The following is a 26316-nucleotide window of genomic DNA, read 5'->3' on the forward strand; positions in this document are numbered from 1 at the left end:
GTGTGATCTTGGCTCACTGCAGCCTCGAACTTCCCAGGATCAGGTGATTCTCCCACCTCAGTCTCCCGAGTAGCTGGGATTACAGGTGCACGCCACCGTGCCCAGCTCATTTTTGTATTTTTTTATAGAGATGGGGTTTTGCCATGTTGCCCAGGCTGATCGCGAGCTCCTGAGCTCAAGCAATCCTCCCACCTCAGCCTCCCAAAGTGCTGGGATTACAGGTATCCGCCACCACGCCCAGCAAAATTGTTTATGTTTAATCTGCCTCATAAGACTGAGTGCAGGAAGAGTGTAGACTCTGTGGCCAGAGTGCCTGAATCTGAATCCCAGCTCTATCTTTGATTTACCATGTGAACTAAGAAGAGATTACTGGCATTTCTGGGCCTCATACTCCTCTTCTGTAAAATGGACATAAATAGAACCTACCTCATAGGCTTGTTAGGAAGATTAAATGAATTTGTGCGTACAATGCACTTTGAAGAGCACCTACTGGGTGCCACACAAGCACTAGCAAAAATAATTAATTAAAAAACATAAGCACCTTCAAAGTCAGGTAGTTTTGGTCTACTGCCCTGTACATCATATCCCTTGCCTCACAAAAAAGTCTGACCTGAAATAAAAGCTCAATAAATATTTGTTGAAATAAACTATATATGCATTAAAAGGCTTGCTTTAAAACTGCGCTACCAGAAACTTACCCTATAGTTATGCTCATAATTGCGTAACAATATACTTGAAGCACTGTTTATAACACCACCACCAAAAACAGAAGGGGGAGGTGAGGCAGGGGACATTTAAAATGTCCATCTGCAGGGGGCTGGTTAAGTAAGTTATATATTTACAGATAGACAGACAGATAGGTAGGTAGATAGGTAGATAGATAGATAGATAGATAGATAGATAGATAGATAGATAGATGTAGATATATATATACTCATTCACTGGGACACTATGCAGCATTTATAAAGAATGAGGTGAAACTGTATGGGGTAATGTGGAAAGATCTCCAGGGTATGTTAAGGGCAAACGGCAATAACAGAGTGAAGTGAACAAGATATACATATATGTTGTGTACATATAAGTTTTCTGAATATTTGCACTAGCATCTTTAATAATGGTTACCTATATGGAAGAGGGGAAACAAGTAGGACTTAGCTAGTTTTAAGGCTTTTACTGTAGGAACTATTCCATCATGTACACTTATTACTGTTACTTAAACATTTATATATGTCTTGCTTTAAAGAGTGCTTTGTGTTGTTGTGGTAGACTTTTCCTCTCTGGAACCAGCAGAGGTCTGGAGAAAGCAATTTCAGGAGGGGAAAAAAGATGGTGAGTACCTGGGAAGTAAATAAAGACATTTTACTGGCAAATCTGCTGGTTTACTGCCTAGTAGAGGGGAAAGGGATCCACTATGGGAGCAATTTTGAACTAGGTGCGTGTAAACACAAGAGCTAATGCTGAAGGAGAGCTTACATGTGTCAGACACTCTGCTAAGCCCTTTCCAATTATTGTCTCATTTAGCCCTACCTCTGAGGAAGCACTATTATTATCCTCATTTTACCAATGGGAAAATGGAGACATGCAGCATTAAGTAACTTGCCGGAGGGCACACAGCTCAATAGCAAAGGGGCTGAGAATCAAACTCAGGCAGTGTGACAGCAGGGCTTGCATGCTTGTTAGCGTCCACCAATAGACAGCAGCCACCATCAAGGGACTTGTCCAGGGGAGGCAAAGACAGAGGAAGTTCTCTAAATGTCTTTCCAGCCCTACTCCGATGAGGGTATATGGCATTTAATAAACATTCCATTTGGCTCTCAGCTTTTAAGAGTCAATATGATATACTCTGGTCAGTTCCAAAAAATTATGAGCCATCTCGGCCAGGCTCGGTGGCCCACGCCTGTAATCCCAGTACTATGGGAGGTCGATGCAGGCGGATCACGAAGTCATGAGATCGAGACCATCCTGGCCAACATGGTGAAACCCTGTCTCTACTAAAAATATAAAAACTTAGCCAGGCACAGTGGCATGCACCTGTAGTTCCAGCTACTCAGGAGGCTGAGGCAGGAGAATCGCTTGAACATGGGAGGCGGAGGTTGCAGTGAGCTGAGACTGCGCCACTGCACTCCAGCCTGGGCGACAGAGCGAGACTCTGCCTCAAAAAAAAAAAAAAAAAAAAAGAAAAATTATGAGCCATCTCATATGGTAAGGAAATTTCGCTGCTAATAGGCCAAAGGCTGAAGAACGCTGTACAAATGGGTTAGAACTGGAAAAGATTAATCCTGCGCCTAAGAAAATTCCAATTCCAAAATAACTATGCAACATTCACAAAGGCACCGTTTTCTATAAGACAATCAGACATTTTCTGAAAACCATTCCTCTACTGCTATACACCAGGAAGTTAGCTTCAAGTACTAATGGGTTATTTTCCTTAGCTTCTTAGTTATATCTAGGATATTCTTTGGGTTTTTAGGAAAGAGTGTAGGATCTGAGAGTCACACTGAGCTGGGTTTGGTTCCTTCTCTAGCATTCTAGAACTGGCTGTGCAACTCTGAAATAGTTATTTAATACCACTTGGCTTCAGTGTCCCCATCTAAAAATTCAGTGAAGATAATAGCCGCCTCTGTTGCAATGATAAAATTAAATGAGAAAAAGAACTGACTCCACCTATATATCATTTGTTCCATTAACATCGAATAAAGCGAGTTTACTTTCCATCTTCCAAGTTTTTCCTTTCCGACCCAATCCTCTTTTGCTTTGTACAACCACTCCCACCCCAGCCTCTCCAAAAATGCAAATAGATGTTTTATATATTTGACGACTGAAGCCCCCCAGATGGGCATAATAACTGATTGCAGATGAGGACAATTCTCTCTCTGCTAACCAAAGAGGAGTCACACATGCTCTCCTCTTCACATGTACAACATGTGAGGACAGCATGCTGACAACATGTTGAAGAAGCTCCTTGTACCTTCCCGCAGCCCCCCTCCCTTCCCTCTATACACTCCTAGACCTCGATTATTCTCAGACCCCTGCCCAGCCCACCAGCCACCCAGTCACATCCCAACATGTAGTTTCAGGAAACTAAGCCAACTGATAATTAGCAACACTCAAAAACAAACAAACAAAAATTCCGGATTCATGAGCAGGAATTTGATTAATATACACTGTCTACTGTATATTCACAATTTGGAAAGGAGCAGTATGTACAAAGACAATGCTCCTTCCCGTCTTCTCCAAAGAACATCAAACCAGAAACAGCCATCTCTAAGATTCATGATCATGATATGAGTGTTAGTCACTGTAACAGGAGCAATTATCACATTAAAGCTATAATGTCCCTAATAAAATAATAATCTACTTTGTATTTACCCTTTATGTTTAAGTCTAAACTTTAAAATGCCCCTGTGAATGCCTAATAAATCCAAATTTTAAAGAGTTTGTAAAGAGATACACATAATAACTTGACCAAGTTAATAATCTGCCCTAGTTAATAGTATCATTACACCCCTTCTGCCTCAAATAATAACACTCCAAAAAGTAATCAAGCTATAATACTGTTTTCAGAAAAACATGACTTTTTTCCACCACATTTGGCTTTGACCCAGCAATGGGATCTGATCCTATGGATATGTTTGCACCTGTATGAAATGATACATCCATGTCATTCAACTCAGCAGTGTGTAGAAATATGAAACATTGAAACTGACTCAAATATTTGTTCAGAGGGAAGTGGTTAAATAAATTACGGTATGCCCATACAAAGGAATTATAATTTTTATAATTATATTTCAAAAAGAAGAAAACCAGAAGTGCTTTATTACTGAATTGCAATGACCTATTAAGACATACTGTTAAACAAAAAGAGCAAGGTCCAAACAGCATGTACTATATACTACCTTTTGGGGAAAACTGGGAAGAAATGGGACTATCCATACAATAGGCATGCACACATGTACATATGCATGTGCACACGCATGTCTGTATTGACATAAACTTCAGAAGAGTAATCAGATTATTTATAATATTGAATGCTAAATCAGGCAGGTGGGAGACAGGTATATGAAGATTACTTAGCTAAATATTTTTAAAATAATCTGCTTTCCTGTAATCCCAGCACTTTGGGAGGCCAAGGCGGGCGGATCACGAGGTCAGGAGATCGAGACGATCCTGGCTAACACGGTGAAACCCTGTCTCTACTATAAATACAAAAAATTAGCCGGGCGTGGTGGCAGGCGCCTGTAATCCCAGCTACTCGGGAGGCTGAGGCAGGAGAATGGCATGAACCCAGGAGGCAGAGCTTACAGTGAGCCAAGATCACGCCACTGCACTCCAGCCTGGGCGACAGAGCGAGACTCCATCTCAAAAAAAAAAAAAAAAAAGTTTGCTTTATGAATCACATAAAAATACATTAAAAACCAATCAGTAGGAAAGTGATATTTTATTTCTTCAAGATTAAAACAACACTACTTATAGGGTCACATTTTGTGATTAACCATGATTCTTCCTTCTCTCCTAATACCATACATGTCCATATTAAAAACAAAACACACCCACATACTTGAATAGGTAAATTAAAAAAGAAAACTCCTAGTGAAAAACTAAAACTATTTTTAAAGAACTCCACAAAGCCTTATTCCATAGACTTTATCTATTATTCGTCATATTAAGGTGAACTGCAATCTCCTGTTATTTGTTTAGACCTCCAGATTCCACCAAACATTTTTGCCTGGATGGCTCTGGCTCCTCTCAAGTACCCAGGAGAGAAGCGTTTTATGCTGTCATACAAGTAACTCACCTTCATAGGTGCCGACTTCCAGAAGAGTCCCGCTCTGCTCGAGGTCCAAGAACTCCTTCACAGTCAGAAAGTTATAGTCCACGCCAGGCACTTCTCCTTCTCTGGGAGATCGGGTTGTGCCTGTAGCAGAAAATACAAAGGCACAGCAAACCATCAATCAACTAAAACAGGAAGTTCCACATCCAGGTGTAATTAAAATAACCTGTTCAGTAAGAGGGCGTACCTAAGACTCTGCCGCCTCATCTGCCCAGACAGGGACACAGTAAAGGCAACTTCTTTCTAATACAACACAACAGCATTCTCATTTCCACACTCTAGTGCCTGGGACCCCAAATGGGAGAGAGAGAAAACCAAGCACAGCTGGGTAACCTAGAGAGAGTTTTATACCATTTTTGATAATGCACTGAATAAAAAAGGTGAACTGGATTTTATACAGACAACATTCACAGTCAGCAGCTTTTACGACTCCAGTAAATACTAAAAACGTATCCACCTTAAGCTCAGAGCCTAAGGGGTTTGTGTTTTTATCACAGGCCTTGAGATTCTTGTATTCCTCAATACAACCGGCAAGTTCCAAAGCCCTTTAAAGAAAACGACACTTGCTGCATAAACACATCACCAGAGAAATATGATTGCCTGAGATCTGTGGTTGGACATCTCCCAGGGATTAAAATGCTGCTGCTCCTCATGTAATTAATATGTTGGGCAAAAAGAGGCCATCCATGAATTCTGACTAGGGAGAAAGGACGCTGCATTTGCTAGAAAATTCTCCCCCTGAATTAATCTGGTCATCTTCTCAGTGGCTAACAAATGTAACGCTTCCTCTTATGAAATAATGCAGAGCATCCAGAGTAAAAAAGTCACCCAGCTCAGGTGCTGGGCTATGGATCTATCATTTTAGCCCAATCTCAGTCAACAAAGTGGAAGCAATGAGCAGAATGTGGTTTACACATAAGTCAAGAAAGGAAAATAAACCAAACAGCAATTATGTACCATGTACTAGGAGCCTATGTTAAATATTATGAGACGAAAAAAAAAGCAAAAAATGTGATTTCTGCTGTTACATTCAACAGAGCTCATTTTGCAAGGCATTATTACCTGTGGTGGTGATTTAAGGTCAACGTTTTCCTATATAATAAGCAACGATATTTCCCTATGTCTAGGATCTCTTCGTTGAAATGTAATGCAATTAAATAACCAACTATATGTGCCTAGTGGCGCTGAAGTTCTTAGCACTGTGCAGTCTCTGATCACCTGCCCATGTGAATAACCGCATCCACGCCTACACTGGATATTCACAATTTTCATAAGTCAAAAACACTCAACACTTAGTACACACTTTACTCAGGCAAAATGTATTTTTAGTGCACATAATTCTTCTATCTGAAATCAGAATATTTTAAATAGCTGCAAATTGGGCATAGGATGGTTATAGTATAGATGTTTGCTTCTCATAATCAGCATGCTAGAACCTTCAGGTTAAAAAGTCTACTCTTACACTGTTTCCTAATTTGTTCCCGTTTCATGCCTCCCCTGGCAGGTGATGACAAATCCCTTGAGGTAGTTCACAACTTTTAAATTTACATCTCAAGTGTCAGGCACAGGAAACATAGAGACAGTATCATATACTGTTAAAGAACAGTGGTCTGGAGCGGGAATCCTAGGTTCATGGTCTGCCTCTCCAACCTGTGGTCTTGGACAGGTTCCTTAGTGTCTATTTCTCAGTATCCTTGTTTGCAAAATAGGGATAGTAATAGCACCTAATCCATAAGTTTGTTGTGTGTATTGAATGAGATAATCCTTTTTGAGGGCTTTGCTCAATAATTTTTAGTAGACATTATAGTTTATGTTTTTGTTAGAATGAATTGATAGAATCTTATCGTTCAAATCCCACTATAATAATCTGTTATTATATACATATATATATATCTGTTTATGTATATGTGTGTGTATTCATGGCATTATATATTGTATTTATTCAACAAATATTTACTGAGGCCCCAACACATGCCAGGCACTGGGAAAACACTGGTGAACAAGACAAAGCTCATGCCCTGATGGAATTTATATGTTACTGTGAGACACAGAAAACAAATATGTATATAAATAAATATAGCATATAATATCAGGAGGAAATCATTCTTCTACAGACTGAAAGATTAGAAAGTATCTCAGAGCAACATAGGTTAAAGGTTTAGACAGTGTCTTGGAGGGAGGGAGCAAGGGAGAAGTAGGGAAGCTATATTAGCTAGGTGATGAGGAAGAGCCTGGCTAATAGAAAAGGTGATGAGGAATGCATCCAGGCAGAGGGAAGGGAAAAGGCTTTGATACGGGTGTGATCTGGTGTGTTCAGGGAAGGGCAGAAAGGCCAGCATGGTTGCGGTACAGTGACGAAAAAAGGGCTGGAAACGAAAGCAAGCGGCAAGATTACGTAGGCTATAGAAAACACTTCATATATTATTCTAAGGATAATGGAATGTCATCCTTAGAATGGTTTTCAGCAAGGGGGTGCCTTGATTTGGTTTTTCTTTTATTTTCCTTTTCAGAGACAGAGTCTCGCTCTATCGCTCAGGCTGGAGTGCACTGGAGGAATCACAGCTCACTATCTCCTTGAACTACTGGGCTCAAGAGATCCTCTCACCTCAGCCTCCTGAGTAGTTAGGACTACAGGCACATGCCACCACACCCAGATAATTTTTTTTTTTTTGTACAAATGGGGGGTCTCACTATATTGCCCAGGCTGGTCTCTAACTCCTGGCTTCAAGCAGTCCTCCTACCTTGGCCTCCAAATTACTCGGATTACAGGCATAAGCCACCACACTCGGCTTAGTTTTCCTTTTTAAAGCTCTTTGACTTCAAGGAGAACAAGTTTTTGGAGAGTAGGGCGGGAGGTGGGCAAGAATAGAAGCAGGGGGACCAGTTGGGTGGTTACCATAGTGTCCAGGTGAATGGTAATCAAGATATGGACTAGAATAGGACAGAAGTGATAAGAAGCAGTGAGATTTCTATTACAAACATGAGTATTTTAAAGAGCTACAGCATAGTCCATAGAACAGACATATTAAAAGTAAAACCCATCATCAAGGTATTAAGCGCCACATGCATTAGCTATTTATCCTGATGCTCTCCATGCCACCCACCGATGGAGGACAGAGAGCATCAGGGGGATGGAGATGCACCAGGATAAACAGCTAATGCATGTGGGGCTTAATACGAAGATCAGGTGCAGCAAACCACCACGGCACATGTTTACCTATGTAACAAACCTGCATGTCATATGTAAGTATCCTAGCACTTAAAATAAAAATAAATTTAAAAAAGTATGTCAGCTCATCACACCATGCTAGGTCTATATTTTGAAGACAAAACTAATAGAACTTGCTGATGGATTGGATGTTATATGTAAGAAAGACAGAATAAAGACAGAAATACCTATTTTGTGACCTGGGCAAATGGGCTGTGCCATTTGCAGAGATTGAGAAGGCTGAGGGGAAAGGTTTTGGGAAAAGGGAAAATCAAAAGTTCACTTTTGGACATGTTAGGTTCACTAATAGACACCTACGAGCAGAGAGTTGGAGCACAGCTGACCTTAAAAGTCTGAAGGTCAGAGTAGAGGGTGGAATGTAAACTTAATAATAATATTAAGAGTGATCAGTTGATTAGTAAACCAATGGCATTTGAAGGCAAGAGACAGAAAGATAAAATCTACAGAGAGAGTTTAGGGGAAAACAAGCCAAGAAGTTTGGATTGAACACTAAGAACTTTTAACTTTTCGAAGATGAGAATAAGAGAAAGATCGTCAAAGGAGACTAAGCAGCAGTAGCCAGCAAGATAGGAGCAAAGGAGGAGGGTGTGATGTCTTGGAGCCAAGTGAAAAAGCTGTTCAGCCAGCTACCTCTAAAACACAAACAGTCTACATCACACTGGGAATTCCAGTGCAGTGCAAGAATAGAATCTCTTTGAAACTTGCTGTGAAAGGATCTGTCCTAAATATGTTCTATATGGCAACTCTCATATTCAGCCTCCATACCAAAGTTCCATTAACTTAATCCATCTTGAAAAAAAATGAGGACAAAATAAAACAAAACAAAAAATGTGTTGAGTTTCATAGTCTTGCCAAACTAGACAATGTTAATTTTTTTCTCCTTCTGCAGCCATCTTTGCCACTCTTTCAATGATGTTTTCAGATCCAATTTGTCAGGTTTACGTTAAAGACAACAATCACCCTGGGGTCTTAATTTCCTGAGAGGATTCAAAATAATCAAGAATGTCAAAAATGCTGCATTTCAGCAGAAACATCAAACTAGCAGATACCATTTTTCCATGTAAATAAATATGCTTAGGATGCCTTAGAGCAGCAGGGGAAGGGAGTGGGAGGGCGGGCAACTCTCCACCCACAAAACGTTCAGGGTTTATTACCCAGACAAAACCTTTCCATGCTCAGGCTAGCAGGAGGTTTCCCAGCTATCCTCTGAGCAGCCCGCCCTGGGTCTGGGCCAACCTGACCAGGCTCTATTCACCGATGTTGTGGAGAAAAGGACCCAGGGAGGGGACCCCGCCTTCTCTTTTCTTGTAGCAGAATGACAGGCTGCTGGCTGGACACACGCCTGGCAGATGGCATTTCAAAGGGTTTTCAGGAGCCATCTGGGTTGGGTACAATTATTATAAACCATGCTTCTAACAAAGCCAGAAGGGTTACTTCCTGACAGAAGACGAGTAAAACAAATTCTACCATGTTTCTCAGGGACAGCGTACTAATATAAAAAAAAAAGAAAAAAAAAAAAGCGACCAGGCTGACAAACTGGGATTTTCCTTAGCCTACAATACTGCCTTCTCTTTTTCTAGCTAGAAATTGGGCCAACGATATTTTGCAGTTATTAGCTTTAAGCTAATAATAAGCACAGCGTCCAACCCCCCAAAAAAGAAAAAAAATATATAACTCTGGGAAAAAAATAATAGCTTCCATTTCTCAGATGTTCACTTATGTCCCAAGCAAGCTGTTAAGCACTTAATCAATACTATTATTGTATATAATCTTCACAAGAAACACAGAAGTAAGGATTATTATTACCCTCATTTTATTGATGAAGAAGCTCAGACTCAGAGAAGTAACCTGCCCAAGGTCACATAACAAGTTGGGCAGAGCCATGGTCTGTCTGAACACAGGCAATGTGACAGCAGCATCCCTCATCCTTAACCATCACTGTCTGATGGAACGTGTCTTCATGGAAATGTTCCATATCTGTGCTGTCTATCCTGGTAGCCCCTAGCCACATGTAGCTATTAAAAAGTGGCCAGTGTGATTAGGAAACTGAATGTAAACTTTTATTTAATCTTAATAACTTTAAGTTTGAATAGCCACATGTGGCTAGTGGCTACTGGACTGGTCAGTACAGCTCTCAACCATGAGAATATCTGAGTTGCCTTCATTACACTACATCCAGTACCATGTCCCAAACAACTTCTAGCACTCAAAATAAGAACAAGAAACATACTTACCTGAAACAGCATGACATCTCAAACAGATAGAAGAAAACCACTCTTGAAAAAAAAAAAAAAAAACTCTCATATGCTTTGAAAAACTATCTACGCAACTCCACGATTTGTTTTAAAAATTCTATTGATTCCTATTGGCTGTGGTCTCCAGGAAAAACAAAAATGTTCTTAGATATTTGTGACAGCATGGTTTGTAGCAAACAAAACAAAAAAGACCAAAACAAAAGCAGCCCTCCAAGACACAGAAAAAATGAGTGTCCACGAATATGGAAATGATTGAATGAAATATGGTTGATCCACCCTTGGGAAAATGTTTTAGCTATGTAATGGTAAATGGTAAAGAATGGTTAAATTGGCCAGTTGCAGTGGCTCATGCCTGTAATCCCAACACTTTGGGAGGCCGAGGTGGCCAGATCACGAGGTCAGGAGATCGAGATCATCCTGGCTAACACGGTGAAACCCCATCTCTACTAAAAATACAAAAAATTAGCCAGGCATGGTGGCAGGTAACTGTAGTCCTAGTTACTTGGGAGGCTGAGGCAGAGGTTGCAGTGAGCTGAGATTGCGCCACTGCACTCCAGCCTGGGCGACAGACTGAGACTCCGTCTCAAAAAAAAAAAAAAAAAAAAAGAATGGTTAAATCTACATGCAGTTACCTGAAGGAATGCCTTTAATGTGCACTGAAGTGATACAAACAAATTACAGAATAAGATGTAAACTATCACTGCATTTCACTGAAAAACAGAATATGGCTTGTTTTACAAGTTTATGAGTTTTATGAGTTCACATATTTAAATGGGTATAATAATACTATTCCCTTAACAGTGGTAACCTCAGGAGGGTAGCTTCAGAAATGGGAAGAGATGAAATGATTGTTTAAACAACTCTCATGCTCCAAATGGTATCAGTAGGCAGGTAACTGTCTTGGCATTTTATAAACTGAATGAAATCATTATTTAAGAAATATTTTAAGACCTGATTCTTGGGTATTTTATTCAAGTACTTTCAACAGTAACTTAGTCCTCACAAAAAAACATGCAAACAACTTATAGACTCCAGCTGAATCACACAAACAATGTTTCAAGGTTTCCTATCTCATAGAAAGCCAGCCTCAAGGTCAACAATACTTTACTTGCCTTACCGATGAATAGGAATATACTACAAGTAGATTTGAGAAAGTGGTACTATTTTTTCCACTTGATTTTATTTTTAAACCCCAAACTGCTCATCACTTAAACAGATTGCTTTTTAAGTATTTAAGTACCTCCAAGATTTGTACTAGAATAGTGAATATCAACCCTTCCCACCACTAGATAATAACTTAAGTAATTAATTTGAGCTATGTCCTAGTGAGTATCTCAGAATGAATTAGCAATGCCCCCAAACCTCATCCAGTAAAGCTTGAGTGGCTATCTGCTTCTTACACACATTTTATGGTTCATAAACTTGCAGTGTATCTGGCTTCAGAGACTCGTACTGAGGAAATGATAAAGTGACCTTCCTTATCACTGAAATCCACAAACCATGACTACAAAAAGGAAACTGGACTGGGAACTTGTCCGCGCTATCTTTTTATTCTAGACATTCTCTTGAAATATCCAGTTGAGGCAGAAAAAGAAAAATCCTACTGGTGAAATTCTGATAAGCCATTTCCCAGTGCTTCACCTTCCCAACGCCATCCGGTTTCAAGATGTTGAGATCTCACTCAGCAACTGTCCAAACGGTCTTATGGCCAGACTGTTAAAGGAAAATAATCATCCCACAAAGATTAAATTGTCAATATTCCATGATATCACCTGCTGTTAAATTAATCAGGGTCCTGCTTGTCAAAATCTAACAAGATTTCAAAAAATGACAGTCACTGCAACTGCTTACGTGTTAAGAACAGATCATCATTTTCCTATTCTAACACAATCATTTGCATCTGATAAATATCCAGAGTATCAGTTGGATATCCAGGACAGCCTCATGCAGTTCATTCTTTAGCTGATAGAGCTAGAGCACAGCAGAATGTATTAGTCCTCCAAATTCACTCAGTTACCTACCTCTTGCACAATTTTTGCCATATATGACAATCAGCGCTACAATTTACTTGATATCTATCCCTCAAATCAAACTGCCTTTTGTGGTGAAACAGACATCTTATTTAATATTAAAAACCCCTTCTGAAACTGCTTTTAAAAAAAAATTAAACAGGCCAGGTGCGGTGGCACACACCTGTAATCCCAGCACTTTGGGAGGCTGAAGTGGATGGATCATGAGGTCAGGAGTTCAAGACCAGTCTGGCCAAGATGGTGAAACCCCGTCTCTACTAAAAATAGAAAAATTAGTGGTGGCAGGCACCTGTATTCCCAGCTACTCAGGAGGCTGAGGCAGAGAACTGCTTGAACCTGGGAGCTGAGATCGTGCCACTGCACTCCAGTGTGGGCAACAGAGCGAGACTCTGTCTCAAAAAAAAAAAAAAAAAAAAAATTTAAACATATTTGGGTAAAAAGGAAATACTTAGCCACCACAAACCTATTAGAATGTTTAAAAATGTTTCTGTAATACCAAATGCTGGCAAAAATATGGAGCAACTAGAACTCACATGCCTTATTGGGAAGAATAGAAAATGGTACAACCATTTGGGGAAAGAGTTTGGCAGTTAGTTAAAAAGTTAAACATAAATTTCTCATATGACCTAACAATCCCACTCCTAAATGTTTACCCCCAGAGAAATGAAAACATATTCACACAAAACCCCATACACAAATGTTTAGAAGAGCTTTATGCATAATCAACCAAAACTTTATGAAAACAACCAAATGTGGTTCAATTGGTGAATGAATTCACTGTGGCACATCCCTACAAAGAACTACTGCTCAGCAAAACTACAGATACACACAGCATGGACGAGTCTCACATACATCATGCTCAGGGAAAGAGAAGCCAGACTCAAAGATTACACACTGTATGATTACTCCATTTATATTCTATATATTCTATAGAGATGGAGAATCAAGCAGTGGTTACCAGCTATGTAGGGTGGGAGCAGCACAGGTAATTAGGGAAAGGAGAAGGACACTGTTTTGTTTCCTGCCTGCGGTGGTGGTTGCACGACTGTGCTTTGGTCAAAACCCATAGTGCACACCACGAATGGTGAATTTTACTGTGTATAATTTTTTAAAAAAGGAAACATTTAGCTTTACCTCAAATGGAAAATCAGTTTCATCCTGCCATAAACAGTAAGTAACTAAAAATAAATGCAACAAAAATAAAGCCATTTTGTTTTATCTGTAGCCTAAGGCTCTGAGCCTGAGGTCTGAATTATCCTATTATCACAAAAGGGGATTGACAAACATTAGAAATATCTTAGATGCCTATTAATGTCAATTTGAGACTTTCTGCTTAGCATAAGTATAAGGATTTGTCTTCCTTAGTTTGGACTGTTATAACAGAATACCATAAACTGGATGGCTTAAACAATAAGCATTGTTGAGACAGACACCTGGAGTCCCAGCTACAAGGGAAGCTGAAGTGGGAGGACTGCTTGAACCCAGTAGTTCAAATCCAGCCTGGGTAACATAACAAGAACTGTCTGGTGAGAGGACCCTCTTCTTGATTTTCAGACAGCTGCCTTTTTGCTGTATCTTCACATGGCAGGAAATGAAAGCCCTTCCCCTTTTTACATGGGGCATTAATTCCATCATGAGAATCTGACCTTTGGTTAATTAACTCCTAAAGGCCCCACCTCCAAATACCATTACATTAGGAATTAGGGACCCAAAGGTGAGAGAGGGAGACAGAAGGGTGCGTTGAAGCAGAAACAATTCCAATGTGAAAAGAAAAGGTGTGTGGGTAAGGTGGTCATGGTGCCAAGGAAAGGGCTGAAAGAAAATCTATGGCTCATACTACTTTGGAGGGTGGGAGTGGTTAGAAAACGAACAGTGGAGAGAGGGGGTAAAAATCCATGATACAGGTAATCCCAGATGAGACAGCTATGCAGACTCAAAAGGGTCATGTGAATAAATGTGACTCAAATTGTTAGTGTCACTAAGCAACACACACACACATACACTGCCCCCTCCCCACTCCCAGGTGTGCTGTACCTCCAGCAGAACAAAGTTGAAAAGGTAAGATCCTTGTCTTCTAAGAACTTGGAATCAGTTTAGGTCTGTGTCTAATCAGAATTGATGCCTCATTGTAAACGAGAAAGCAGCTAAAAGAGACTTGACTGATTGTCATCCCTATAACACATTATAAAATAAACACGAATAAAGAAGGCCAGCCTCCTCCTCAGGAATCAGGGGAAGTTGTTGAGTTATTTAACACTTTATATGTGGTGATCTACAAATCACTTCACAAGGAAGCAAGGCCACTCACGGCAACATAAATGGATCCTTTCTAGAAGCACCATTTTGAATAATGGGGCATTCTCTGTCCAAAACTCTCAACTATGATAACAAAGGTCAGAAACAGGACCCTTATTTTTTCTATCCCAGATCTCAACACAGTAGTGTCAGTAATTGTGTCTCATAAATGGAATAATGCCAAGCCATTCAACAGCAGGTGTGTAAAGACAATTATTTTATTCCAGCTATAACTTGCATGTTTGGGATCAGCAGACCCTTTCAGGTTCCATCTTGCATGGAAGAACACTGTGTGATGAAGGTATTGGAATCTCATTTTAAAAACCACACCTACAATACCTGAAATAAATAAGGACTTGGCATTTATTCCATTGTGCTGACGATTTGCAAAAGTGGCCTAGACATGAGAGATGGGAAGCATCTGATCTGGTTTTCATGATCCTACTTCTAGCTCTTTTCTCTATAGCTATGACATGGGATGAAGGAAAAGAAGTTTTGAGTGCCAAATCCAAGTAGCTCCACAGGAACTATTCAAACCGTCCATGTATCCTTTTCCTGGAAGCCAGGTGCTCTCAGTTAAGTGTAAACATGTTACCTTTCAAGGAGATCCACATTATGTCAAAGAAAAATGTGAACCTTCCAGATTGTTGAATGAATCATATAATACAAAAAGAGAGTATATGTCTGTCTAGGGCAAGCAAATGGTTCCCAGTAATAAACAAAAACAGCAGCTCAAGGAGCTGATGTAAGAAGAACCAGTCTTGATCCAGCTCTGCCACTAAATTAATTATGTGACTACCTTGGAACATTCCCTTTTATGCACTCAATGTCCTTATCTGTAAAACAAAAAGGGTAACTACTGCTCTGACTATATCACAGAATGATTGTGAGACCAAATACATTCATGTGCAAGGATACAAACCCCTCAGCAAATTAAAGGCATTAGAAAATTATGTTCATTTAAAAAATCTGTATTTAGGTCAACGTCTATTCTTTATATGCGTTATCTCAGTTAATCCTTGCAACAACACTATAAAGTAGGTAATATTATTATCCTATGTCACAGATGAGAAAACATGCACACATTATGTGACTTGCCAAGAATTACACAGCTGGTAAGTGGCAGGACCAGGACTTGAAACCAGGTTTTTGTTCCTAGGTGGGAACTTCTGTACACAAAAGAAGACATTGGGGAGGGGTGGGAGGATAAACTAGTGGAGGAGCGAGGTGCAGCTGAATTTCCACAGCTCTTCACCCAGGGTTGAATAAATCAACACTGTCTTCATCCAGGAAACATAGCGGGGAGGTGATGGAGTTGACGGTCTGGGAGAAGAAAGCTGGTAAAACCCTTCCCCACAAGCTCTTTGATCCCAAACCTAAACTGTCAGGAACTATGTCTTACTGCCTCTTAACCAGAATACTGAGGAGGACCAGAAAACATTCCACAGGAAAGTCAACTTGAACCTGAACATTAACCATTTTTCCTCATTTTTCAGGGAAGGGAACTTTGGCACATACAAACTCATGGAAACCTCGCATTCATTAAAGTCAGGAACATGAGAGTTCTCAGGTTGTAATTGATTCATTTCAAACAGTATTAAAAAGCATCCAGGAAATAAAGGATAAGAATCTTCAGCATTAGATACACATTTATCAGAAATCAACTTTTGAGGATTATCCTTGAGGCATTTTTGTTCCAAGAGGGATTCAAGAAACCATTAACGCTATATCCTAGCGCTAAAAGTTGTCTATGAGAAAAGGGGATGAGAGCGGATAGACTCTCTCCATTATGGCAGGTAATAATACTTTCACTTTCTCCGATTAATTATAGCAATTGTTTGTGTAAAATGGAATGAACTACTTCCAACGATTTCAACCAGATAATTTTCAAAAGCATATTAAAAGAAAATAATTATTTTGGTGAAAAGCTGTGATTAATTAAGAATATCAAGTTTCCACAAATTAGGTGACTTTGCATGCTCAATGCTAAATACTGAACGTTTCTAATATTCGGCAGCTTTCTTGCTTAGTTAAAAAAAAAAAAAATAACTGGGGCCAGGCATGGTAGCTCACGAGTTCAAGACCAGCCTATGCAAATAGTGAAACCTTGTCTCTAAAAAAATTTTTTAAATTAGCCAGATATAGTGGCACGTGCCTGTAGTCCCAGAAACTCGGGAGGCTGAGGTGGGAGGACCACTTAAGACCAGCAGAGGTTGAGAAAGCAGTGAGCCATGATCGTGCCACTGCACTCCAGCCTGGGCGACAAAGTCTAAAATAATAATAATAATAATAATTGGGAATGACTGCTAATAGCTACATGGTTTCTTTGGGGAATAATGAACATTATTTAAAATTACATCGTTTCAATGGTTGCACAGTTCTGTGCATATAATAAAAACTAAAGAATTATATACTTTAAAGGAGTGAATTTTATTATGTATAAATTGTGTATCAATAAAGTTGTTAAAAAAACTATTACACTGCAGAGATATAAAGATGGGCAAAACATGATCACTGTTCTCATAAATATTATAATTTAGTTGAGGCATTGTTACATTTCCATAAATAATAATAAATAGCATAATTTACTCTTCATCAATTTAACAGCTGCTTTCATTAGTCCTCCCAATATGGGAACTTAAAGAGTGAGATCAGCAATCACTGACCATGTTATGTCATTTTCCTAAAAATTGCAGGGATCTAAAGCTCTTTCAGAATGTCAGTCTAGAGAAACTGTTACAAAATCTACAACCAGATTTGGTGAGTTCAAATCTCAGCTCTGGTATTTGCAAACTGTGCAACCATAGACAAGGTAAACATTTTGGGTCTTGGTTTCCTCATCTCTAAAATGGGAATAATAATAATGCATGCCTCATAAGACTGTGTGAGGATTATATGAGATAACACAGGTAAAATGCTTAACCTGGTCATAATATGCATTCGGTAAGCATTAACCATGACAACAACAGTATCTGCCCACGCCCGCCCCCAACAACATACTCTGTGCTTCTAAAGGGAAACGGTTATGGAAGAAGGAAGACTATGGATCACTTACTATATCTCTAACAAAGAGCACAGGTTTTCTATACATAATGCCTAATTTAATTCTTCCAAGAGGGGTATATTTTCCCAACCTTGAAGAAATTTTCCATCCCTAATCACCATTTTTCAAAGTCACGCAAGAATCTATATAGCTCCTAACCACAACTTTTTGGATTATCTTTCAATAAGAAATCACAAAGTCAACACATTCTATAAATACCATCATTCTAGTCATTAGCCACTAGCACGGATCCATAAGAAAATGCCTACTTATTGAAATATAATGTCTAAATTTGAGGATCTCAATTGCCCTAATTCCATGTTAACCATGTTATTCTTCACATAATCAAAGCCTTCTATAATTAAATGAATGTGATATTTATTGAGCAAATATTATATAACTGGATATAAAGCGAGAAATAAATTTGTATCAAGTACTAAAACAAAGCAATTACAATAGCAATTCAAAACAGATAAAAGAAAAAAGGAGTTTATGTCCATTTAACAAATACATTCGTTCTCAGTTGACATAGGCATGATAGTTCTGAAGCCTTCTCAAGTGTACAGCCAAATAGTCACGAACATGTAAATTTTATTTTCACTCCCATCAAGTATACATATGGCTACATCAAAGTAAACAAGAGGAAATATCACAGAGTGCAACATAGAACTTGTTGAAAAAATAAAGAAGAATTGGGTACAATACTAAGCCTACACCAAAGAAAGGTACACTATAGTACTACCTATGCATGGTCTTCATAGTATTGAAGAAAACTTACTGGGGCAGTAAAATTTCTAGCCACACAGCAGTATCATGTTGAAGCAGGTCTACAGAGTAAGTAGCACAAAACTGAACATATCTTTCCATTTGTTAACACATGCTTTTTTCCCTCATATTTATAGTGGTATTTACCTTGAAGGGGGTTTAGATTTGGCATCAAAAACTCAAACATTCAAAAAGTGTCTCATGAGCAAAGGCTGAGAAACATGAGCATTTAAATATCACATAAAATTGTATGAGGATTATATGAGACAACACATGTGTTAGCCTGGTCATAATATGGGTTCTCAGGCAGTTGATTTCACTCTTGGGACTCTGGTGTTGTTTGTAACATGCTTATGTTTTCCCCCATAAATAATGACATCAGCAGATTCCTAGAAAACTAAACTATAGCTTTGATTCCCAGCCCCTTCCATTACCTTATCTAATGTTTGCCAATGATCTCTATAACTATAAATCACAATCCAAAAATATATGGACTTGGAGCAACAGCAAAATCATTTAGACCCAGCTGATTAACTGTTATTGCCCTCATTTCAATTAGTTCATGTCTCAGTGAGCAATTACATTCTCACATTATGTGGTACTTCTCTGGCTACAACTATAGCTCATTTTATGTTATGGACTATATAGTTTCTAGATAGATGAGTCATAGAAATTATTTTTTTTCAGTCTCATTGTTAAGCCAAATTAGGTAGCTTTTAGAGGTGATTTTTTTTTTAACAACAGCAACATAAAAAACCCAATTACTAATGCTTCTAAACATTTGCTTGGAAAATACAGACAGTGAGGAACAGAAGCCTGTGCTGATGTGATAAACCCAAGTTCTGGTCTTTACCCACACTGACTTTAAAAATAACTATCTCATTAGAATACTATATGAGGTATCAACGGTATTATCAGAAAAGTAGTGGCCAATTTTTAAAAAATAAAATCGGCCGGGCGCGGTGGCTCACGCCTGTAATCCCAGCACTTTGGGAGGCCGAGGCGGGTGGATCACAAAGTCAGGAGATCGACACCATCCTGGCTAACACGATGAAACCCCGTCTCTACTAAAAATACGAAAAAGTTAGCCGGGCGTGGCAGTGGGCGCCTGTAGTCCCAGCTAGTCGGGAGGCTGAGGCAGGAGAATGGCGTGAACCTGGGAGGCGGAGCTTGCAGTGAGCCGAGATTGCGACACTGCACTCCTGCCTGGGTGACAGAGCGAGACTCTGTCTCAAAAAAAATAAAAATAAAAATAAATAAAATCAAGTAGCTTTTATTATTATAAGTTACTTTGAATTATTATGTTATATAAAGACAATAGTCTTTAAATAGAATCTAATAGAAATTGGGCCTTTTCAAACAAGCCTTCCTTATTTCAGAGATGTCAGGTGAGTGCTTTGCCTTCTAAGACAGTCACATTACTTTAAGCCTATAGGATTCTCATTAATCCAAGAACGCAGATTATGCCTTTGTCGTCTATTCAAACTGGACCCAATGTGAGTCCAGATAAAATCCAGTCAATGAATCTGTATTAGAGATAATTTTCATTAGAAGGAAATGGGTACCTTTGTTGTGACATATAAATAACAAAAGAAAAAACTGGGGAGTTTTGTTTTTGTTGTGTTTTGTTTCATGTGTATTAAGTGAGTGTCATTATCACACAATGCTTACTGGTTCTCACTCTTGGGTTCCATCTGATTTGTCATCCCTGTCAACAGCAACTGCTGATCAAGGGCAAAGAGAGGGCAGAGGCAATCTTTATTTCCTCCATTTGGCAGCAGGGTAAGACTGCCATTAGCTTCCTGTGAGCCAGGGAAGACCTGGTGATACGATGGATGATCCTGGAGCTCTTACAAGAAGTTTTCACCAGATACTTGCCTCTTAACCTATTTACCTAGCAGTGAGGCTCTCATTTTCTGGGAAACCCACATTTTTGCCCAGAGGGAAGCAAAGAGTCAAAGTGTTTAATTGAAGCTATTGCCTTGGCCTCCAATGGGTTTATTGTTTCAAAACAAAACAATCAAAATAAACAAACAAACAAAACACAGGTATTTAAATGAACCAGTAGGGAAATCCAGAGAGCTCCTAATCTCAACACATAACATATGTTACATTTGAAGAGAGCAATTTTTTAAATTAACCACTTTATAAAATGTTGTGCAAGTATTTTTTGTTTTGTTTTACATAAGCAAAACAGAAAATGAGACATCTAAGAAAAAAGAAGTGGCTTTCTAAATGCTTAAATGAATACTAACTAATGTCAATGAATGACACTTACACTAAAAGCAAGCCATGGAAAATAAAAAATTCACACAATAGGGCCTGATCAAATTTTTGGTAGTTGTCCCTTATTTCTCTTTTCAGATATAAAAAGTTAATGCTGTAGACAATGTAGAATCTACGAAAGAACACAAAGACAACAAGTACCCCCACCATCCAGAAATAAACCCTATCAACAGTTAAGTATCCAAAGTCCATGGCACCAACCCATGGCCCAGGATGAATTCTGGGAATCTTCAACCAAACTCTCAGCCATCAGAATTGTCACTTGCCACTTCAGGCTTCATTGTAATCAACACCAAATCATATGGTCCAATACTTTACAGAGAAAAGGTATTGCTATTTTTTACAACCATAACAGCAAGCCTGGCACTTACATGCTTCAGGTTACACAAATACTGAAAATGAGGGTGAGAACACATCATAAAGTTTATTGGAGAAGTCAGTACTGACTGATGCACAGTCAAAAATCTTTACAGGGGCACGGGGAATTGAAACAGCAGAAATTATCAAAAACAATTTCTTGCCCTAGTTTTCAAGCTCTGGGTCCTTTAAGAAGTGTAATAATAAGCTGGGTGCAGTGGCACACACCGATAGTCCCAGCTACTCAAGAGGCTGAGGGTGAGAGAACTGCCTGAGCATAGAAGTTCAAGTCCAGACTGGACAACATACCAAGACCCTGTCTCCCTCTCTCTCTCTCTCTCTTTTTTTTTTTTTGAGATGGAGTTTCGCTCTTTTGGCAGGCTGGAGTGCAGTGGTCCAATCTTGGCTCACTGCAACCTCCACCTCCTGGGTTCAAGCGATTCCCCTGCCTCAGCCTCCCAAGTAGCTGGGACTACAGGCATGCGCCACCCCACCCGGCTAATTTCTGTATTTTTAGTAGAGACAGGGTTTCACCATGTTGGCCAGGATGGTCTCGATCTCTTGACCTTGGGATCCGCCCGCCTGGCCTCCCAACGCATTGGAATTACAGCCATGAGCCACCGTACCTGGCCTACCCTGTCTCTTTTTAAAAGTATAATAATAGTAAATAGTAGCATGCACTTAACTAATAATAGAGGTCTGTTAATATCACTATCACCACAAAAGAGTTATAAAGCACTTACTACATGTCAGGCACTGCAAGTACTTTGTACTCTCTTTTCCCCTACAACCTTATCATAATCATGAGCAAAATACTAAAATAAGCCCACTTTTCAAATGAGGCTTTGGAAAGAAACATAGTACATCCCACCTCTTTAAGGGGGCTGAACTGGGATTAAAACCCAGGTTTTCCTACTCTGGAAGCTAAGCTCTAAAATTTTACACTACCTGGCTTCATATCTCATTCTGCATCAAGCATGTTGGCCTCTATTCTTAGACTACTCCAGAAAGAATCCTGCCTCAGGGCCTTTGCACTTGCTATTACTCCTCCCTACAACACTCTTGTCTCAGTTGGCCACTCTTTCTCAAGACAGCCCCAATGGTTGCTCCCAAACTTCCTTCAAGAATTTGCTCCAATGTCACCTTCTTGGTAAAGAGCTTCCTAATGGCTTATTGTAAACTGTAAGCTCTTCCTCCCACCCTTGAACTACCTATCCTGCTTTATCTTTCTCCACAGCACATATCAACATCTGTGCTGGTTATTAAACTAGTGGCTTGGCTCCAAATCTACCCTTCCAAACACTCTTCTGCAATGCTCAAGTTAGGAGTCTACAAACCGTATTTCCTAGGATTATTCTGCAATAGGGGAAAACTGAAGAAGGTGGGAGGTCAGAGTGGACTAGCTACTTCCCATATGTTTGCTGTTCCTGTCAGTATGTCCCCAGCAGAGGCCCTTCGCCCTGGCAGCATAAGTTGGTTCCAGTCTCCAACTCCTGAGTCAGTCTCATCGCATCCTAAGAGGTACCAGTGCCACCTTCTCGGACATCTGAGCTCTCTGCCACAGGGATCCCTCCTCTGAGCCTCGAGACTCAAACAACTCCAAACTCTTTTGATCCTCCCACACAACCATGCAGGCTGCTTTCTGAAGTTATTTCCTTTGTGTGACCTCAGAGCTCTCTTTCTGCTTTTTCAGATCTCCAACACCAATTCCCTATAATAGAGTCCCTCTGTTGAAAAACCTAGTACGATTTTTGCTTTCTTGACTGGACCCCAAATGATATACTTAATATGTAATAACTTTAGATTTTTAAACAAAATTAAGAAAGTAATCCTTCCACAGTAGCATTAGAACAGAGGGTTTTGTCTGTCTCATTACTGTTGAATCCTAAGCACCTGGAATAGTATCTGGTCCATATTAGGTGCTGAATAAACATCAGCTGAATGAATGTATCCCTCTAGTTAGTAGCTTAAAACTAACCAGAAGACATTGTCTAGGTTTCAGCCTAAAGACTATCTTAACCCCAAGGGCTTCTCTGACCCTAACTAAAGTAGATCCCCTCTAGTTCTCCTTCACAGACCACTGCATAAGTCTACCACGGCACATTTTACAATCTGTAAAATGACTTTCTGTATCTGTATATTTATTTATCTTTCTTATTCACCATAATATTAACATCATAAGAGTTAGAATTGTGTCTGTCCCACTACATCTTCAGTGACTAGCGCAGGCTAGGCACGCAGTAATTGCACGATTTTTTGTGGAAATAAAGGCACACTGGGGCTTAACTTCACGAGAAAATAATCATTTGGACATTTTATTGCTCTTCCCACAAGAAAAGGTAGGAGATGGGAATTAGTAGTGATCTCAGTGGGATCCTGTACCCTAAACTCCTTGATGTGACTTGGAATCCCAAATAGCTGTTAAGCCAAATTTGATTTGATGGTATTATGAGACATTGTTATAGTCACAAATTAAAATACTTCACAAACATCGACACCATGAAAAATTAAAACTTGTGTTGAAATCCTCTATGGTTTCAGCAAATATGTACTAAACACATACTATGTGCCAAGTAATGTTGAAGATGGTAGATGCAGCAAAAAATAAATAAATAAATAAACCGAGTTTACGTCTCCATGGAGTTGATATTCTAGTCAGTAGAGATACACATTAAATAAACTAGTAAATATGCAATATGTCACTTAACGTGAGGGAGAAAAAGCAGAATAAGAGTGGTAGGAAATTTTCAATGGTAGAAGTAGAATTACAATTTTACATGATGAGGGAATTCCTCACTGAGAAGGTAAAATATGCACAGAGGACTAAAGGAAATGAGAGCAGGAGCCATGGGCCAGGCCTGGAAGTGTTCTAGGCACAACAGGTAACACCAAACGCAAATGTCCTGAGGCAGGAGCAAGCTATGTGTTTGAATTACAGTAAGAAGCAGAGTGGGTGGGGTAAGAGAAAGATGTTATTAGGTTAGGGCAAACATAATTGCGGTTTTTGCCATTACTTTCTTTATTGCACCAACCTAATAGATCAGAGAGACAATGAGGACTTGACAACACAGAGAGATAGGGGCCACCATAAGGACTTTGTATCTTATGAGGAAGATGGGAAGCCACTGGAAAGTTTTCATCACAGGAGTATCATGATCTGACACACACACACACACACACACACACATATATATATATATATAATTTTTTTTTGAGATGGAGTCTTGCTCTGTTGCCCAGGCTAGAGTGCAGTGGTGCGATCTTGGCTCACTGCAACCTCAGCCTCCTCAGTTCCAGTGATTCTCCTGCCTTAGCCTCCTGGGTAACTGGGATTACAGGCACCTGCCACCACGCCTGGCTAATTTTTGTATTTTTAGTAGAGATAGGGTTTCACCATGTTGGCCAGGCTGGTCTCAAACTCCTGACCTCGTGATCCACCCACTTTGGCCTGCCAAAGTGATGGAATTACAGGCATGAGCCACCTCACCTGGCCCTGACTTAGATTTTAAAGAGATCACTCCATCTACTGAATTGAGAATAAACTCTATGATGGACTAGAGTGGAAAGAGGAACAACAGTTTGGTGGTTATTACAGTAATTGAAGTTACAGATTGTGATAGGTTATTCTTCCCATTAAGATGTGGAGTCCAATTCCACCCCCTGTGTATTTGTGTTGGCCTTAGTGGCTTGCTTGATTGAAGGAATAAGGCAGGCATGGTGCTGTGTTACTTCCATGGCTAGGTGAGAAGAATACTTGCAGCTTCTGCTTTGGTCCTTTGGCACAGCAGCTCTTAGAACATAACTGCCTCACTCGGAGAAAGCTGAAGAGACCCACAAGGAGAAAAAAGGAGGCTCCCAGCCAACAACCAGCACAGCTTTGCAGCAAAATGAGTTGGCCATCTTAGAAGTGGACTGGCTAGATCCCGTTGAACCACCCCACCTACTCTTCCTGAAACAGACACAAGCCATCCCGCTGAGCCCTAGTCAAATTACAGATTCATATGCAAAATAAATGCTTATTATTTTTTAAGCCACTAAGTTTTGGAGTGATTTGTGATACAGCAACAGATAACCAAAAAAAGAATTCATGATAGCTCAAACTAGCCGTAAGGGAAAAGATAGTTCCTAATGCACTTATGTGGAAGATCCTTCAATAATATGGTTAAGAACTTGGGGTTTTGGAGCCAGAAAAACTTATATTTGAACACAGTTGTATCACTTAACAGGTAACCCTTGGCAAATTAATTAGTTTTCCTGAACCTCAGTCAGTTACCTCATCTGCAAATGGGAAGAGTAATGGGGCCTAGTTTCTTGAGATGTTGTGAGGTTACGAGGAGATAATGTATGTAAAATGCTTTGCCCCATGCCTGACACTTAATGAGTATTCAAAAAAAGTGAGCTATTAATAGGATTGATTTTTTACCATTTTAAAAATGGCACCATATCATTCAACATTCTCAAAAATGGAAGCTTCTGTGGCACAACTCCCGGATTTCCATTACATTAAGAGGCCAGATGCAAAAAGAGTTATAGTCCCAGGAGAAACAAGAGCCACAGTTGACTAGCCATCTTCTATGCATCAACAGTGTTTATTAAGATGTCATAGGATTAACTGCCAGACTGCCTTTCAGAAGCCTTTCGTGACTTATAAACCATGGTAGTCCTGGGAGATAACTCAATATTACCAACCCTCAGCAAAATAGCTTTCCAAAATTGTAACACTATCACATCTATTTTGGCAAACATATTAGCCAATTCAGTGGAGGGCAAACTATTATGACACCAACTTAAGAGATTCTGCAAATTCAAGGAGAGGAAAAAGGGCATGATTTTATCAATCCATCCCAAATCTTGCTGCTGACAATTAGTGCAAACCCCATTATATAAGTCTAGATGTGAGATGTAATATCTACCACAGAGAGTGGAAGGGACTTCAAACAGAAGGATCAATTTACCACTTTATTAACCTAAGCTTGATAACAGATCTCTGTTACAGATACTACTCACATCCCACTTCCACTTTATTACAGAGATTACGCTGAATAGAGAGCTGATTTTTAACAATAAAAGTCTTTCTATGGCCTTTAGCCAGAAGCAATAAAATTCTGACCTCACAGCTATAACAAAACAGAGAAACCTCCTAGCATATATCTCTATATTAAACAACCAGCCTTCAAGATATATCACTGGAAGGATGTTGGAAAGAAATGCTGCTTTAAAAATAT

The 26316-nt window shown here is 39.5% G+C and overlaps 1 protein-coding gene across 49 annotated transcripts in view; it reads right to left on the reverse strand.

Moving 5' to 3' along the window:
• MAGI1 (membrane associated guanylate kinase, WW and PDZ domain containing 1) overlaps window positions 1–26316 on the reverse strand; it is a 675392-nt gene that overhangs the window by 135099 nt on the left and 513977 nt on the right. For all 49 annotated transcript variants that reach the window (XM_055110110.2, XM_055110109.2, XM_055110107.2 and 46 more), the window contains one exon: window positions 4796–4915. In XM_055110110.2, the coding sequence (XP_054966085.1) occupies window positions 4796–4915 (120 nt within the window). The remainder of the gene's footprint in view (window positions 1–4795; window positions 4916–26316) is intronic.

Source organism: Pan paniscus, chromosome 2 (genome assembly GCF_029289425.2).
Source record: "Pan paniscus chromosome 2, NHGRI_mPanPan1-v2.0_pri, whole genome shotgun sequence".
NCBI lineage: Eukaryota > Metazoa > Chordata > Mammalia > Primates > Hominidae > Pan > Pan paniscus.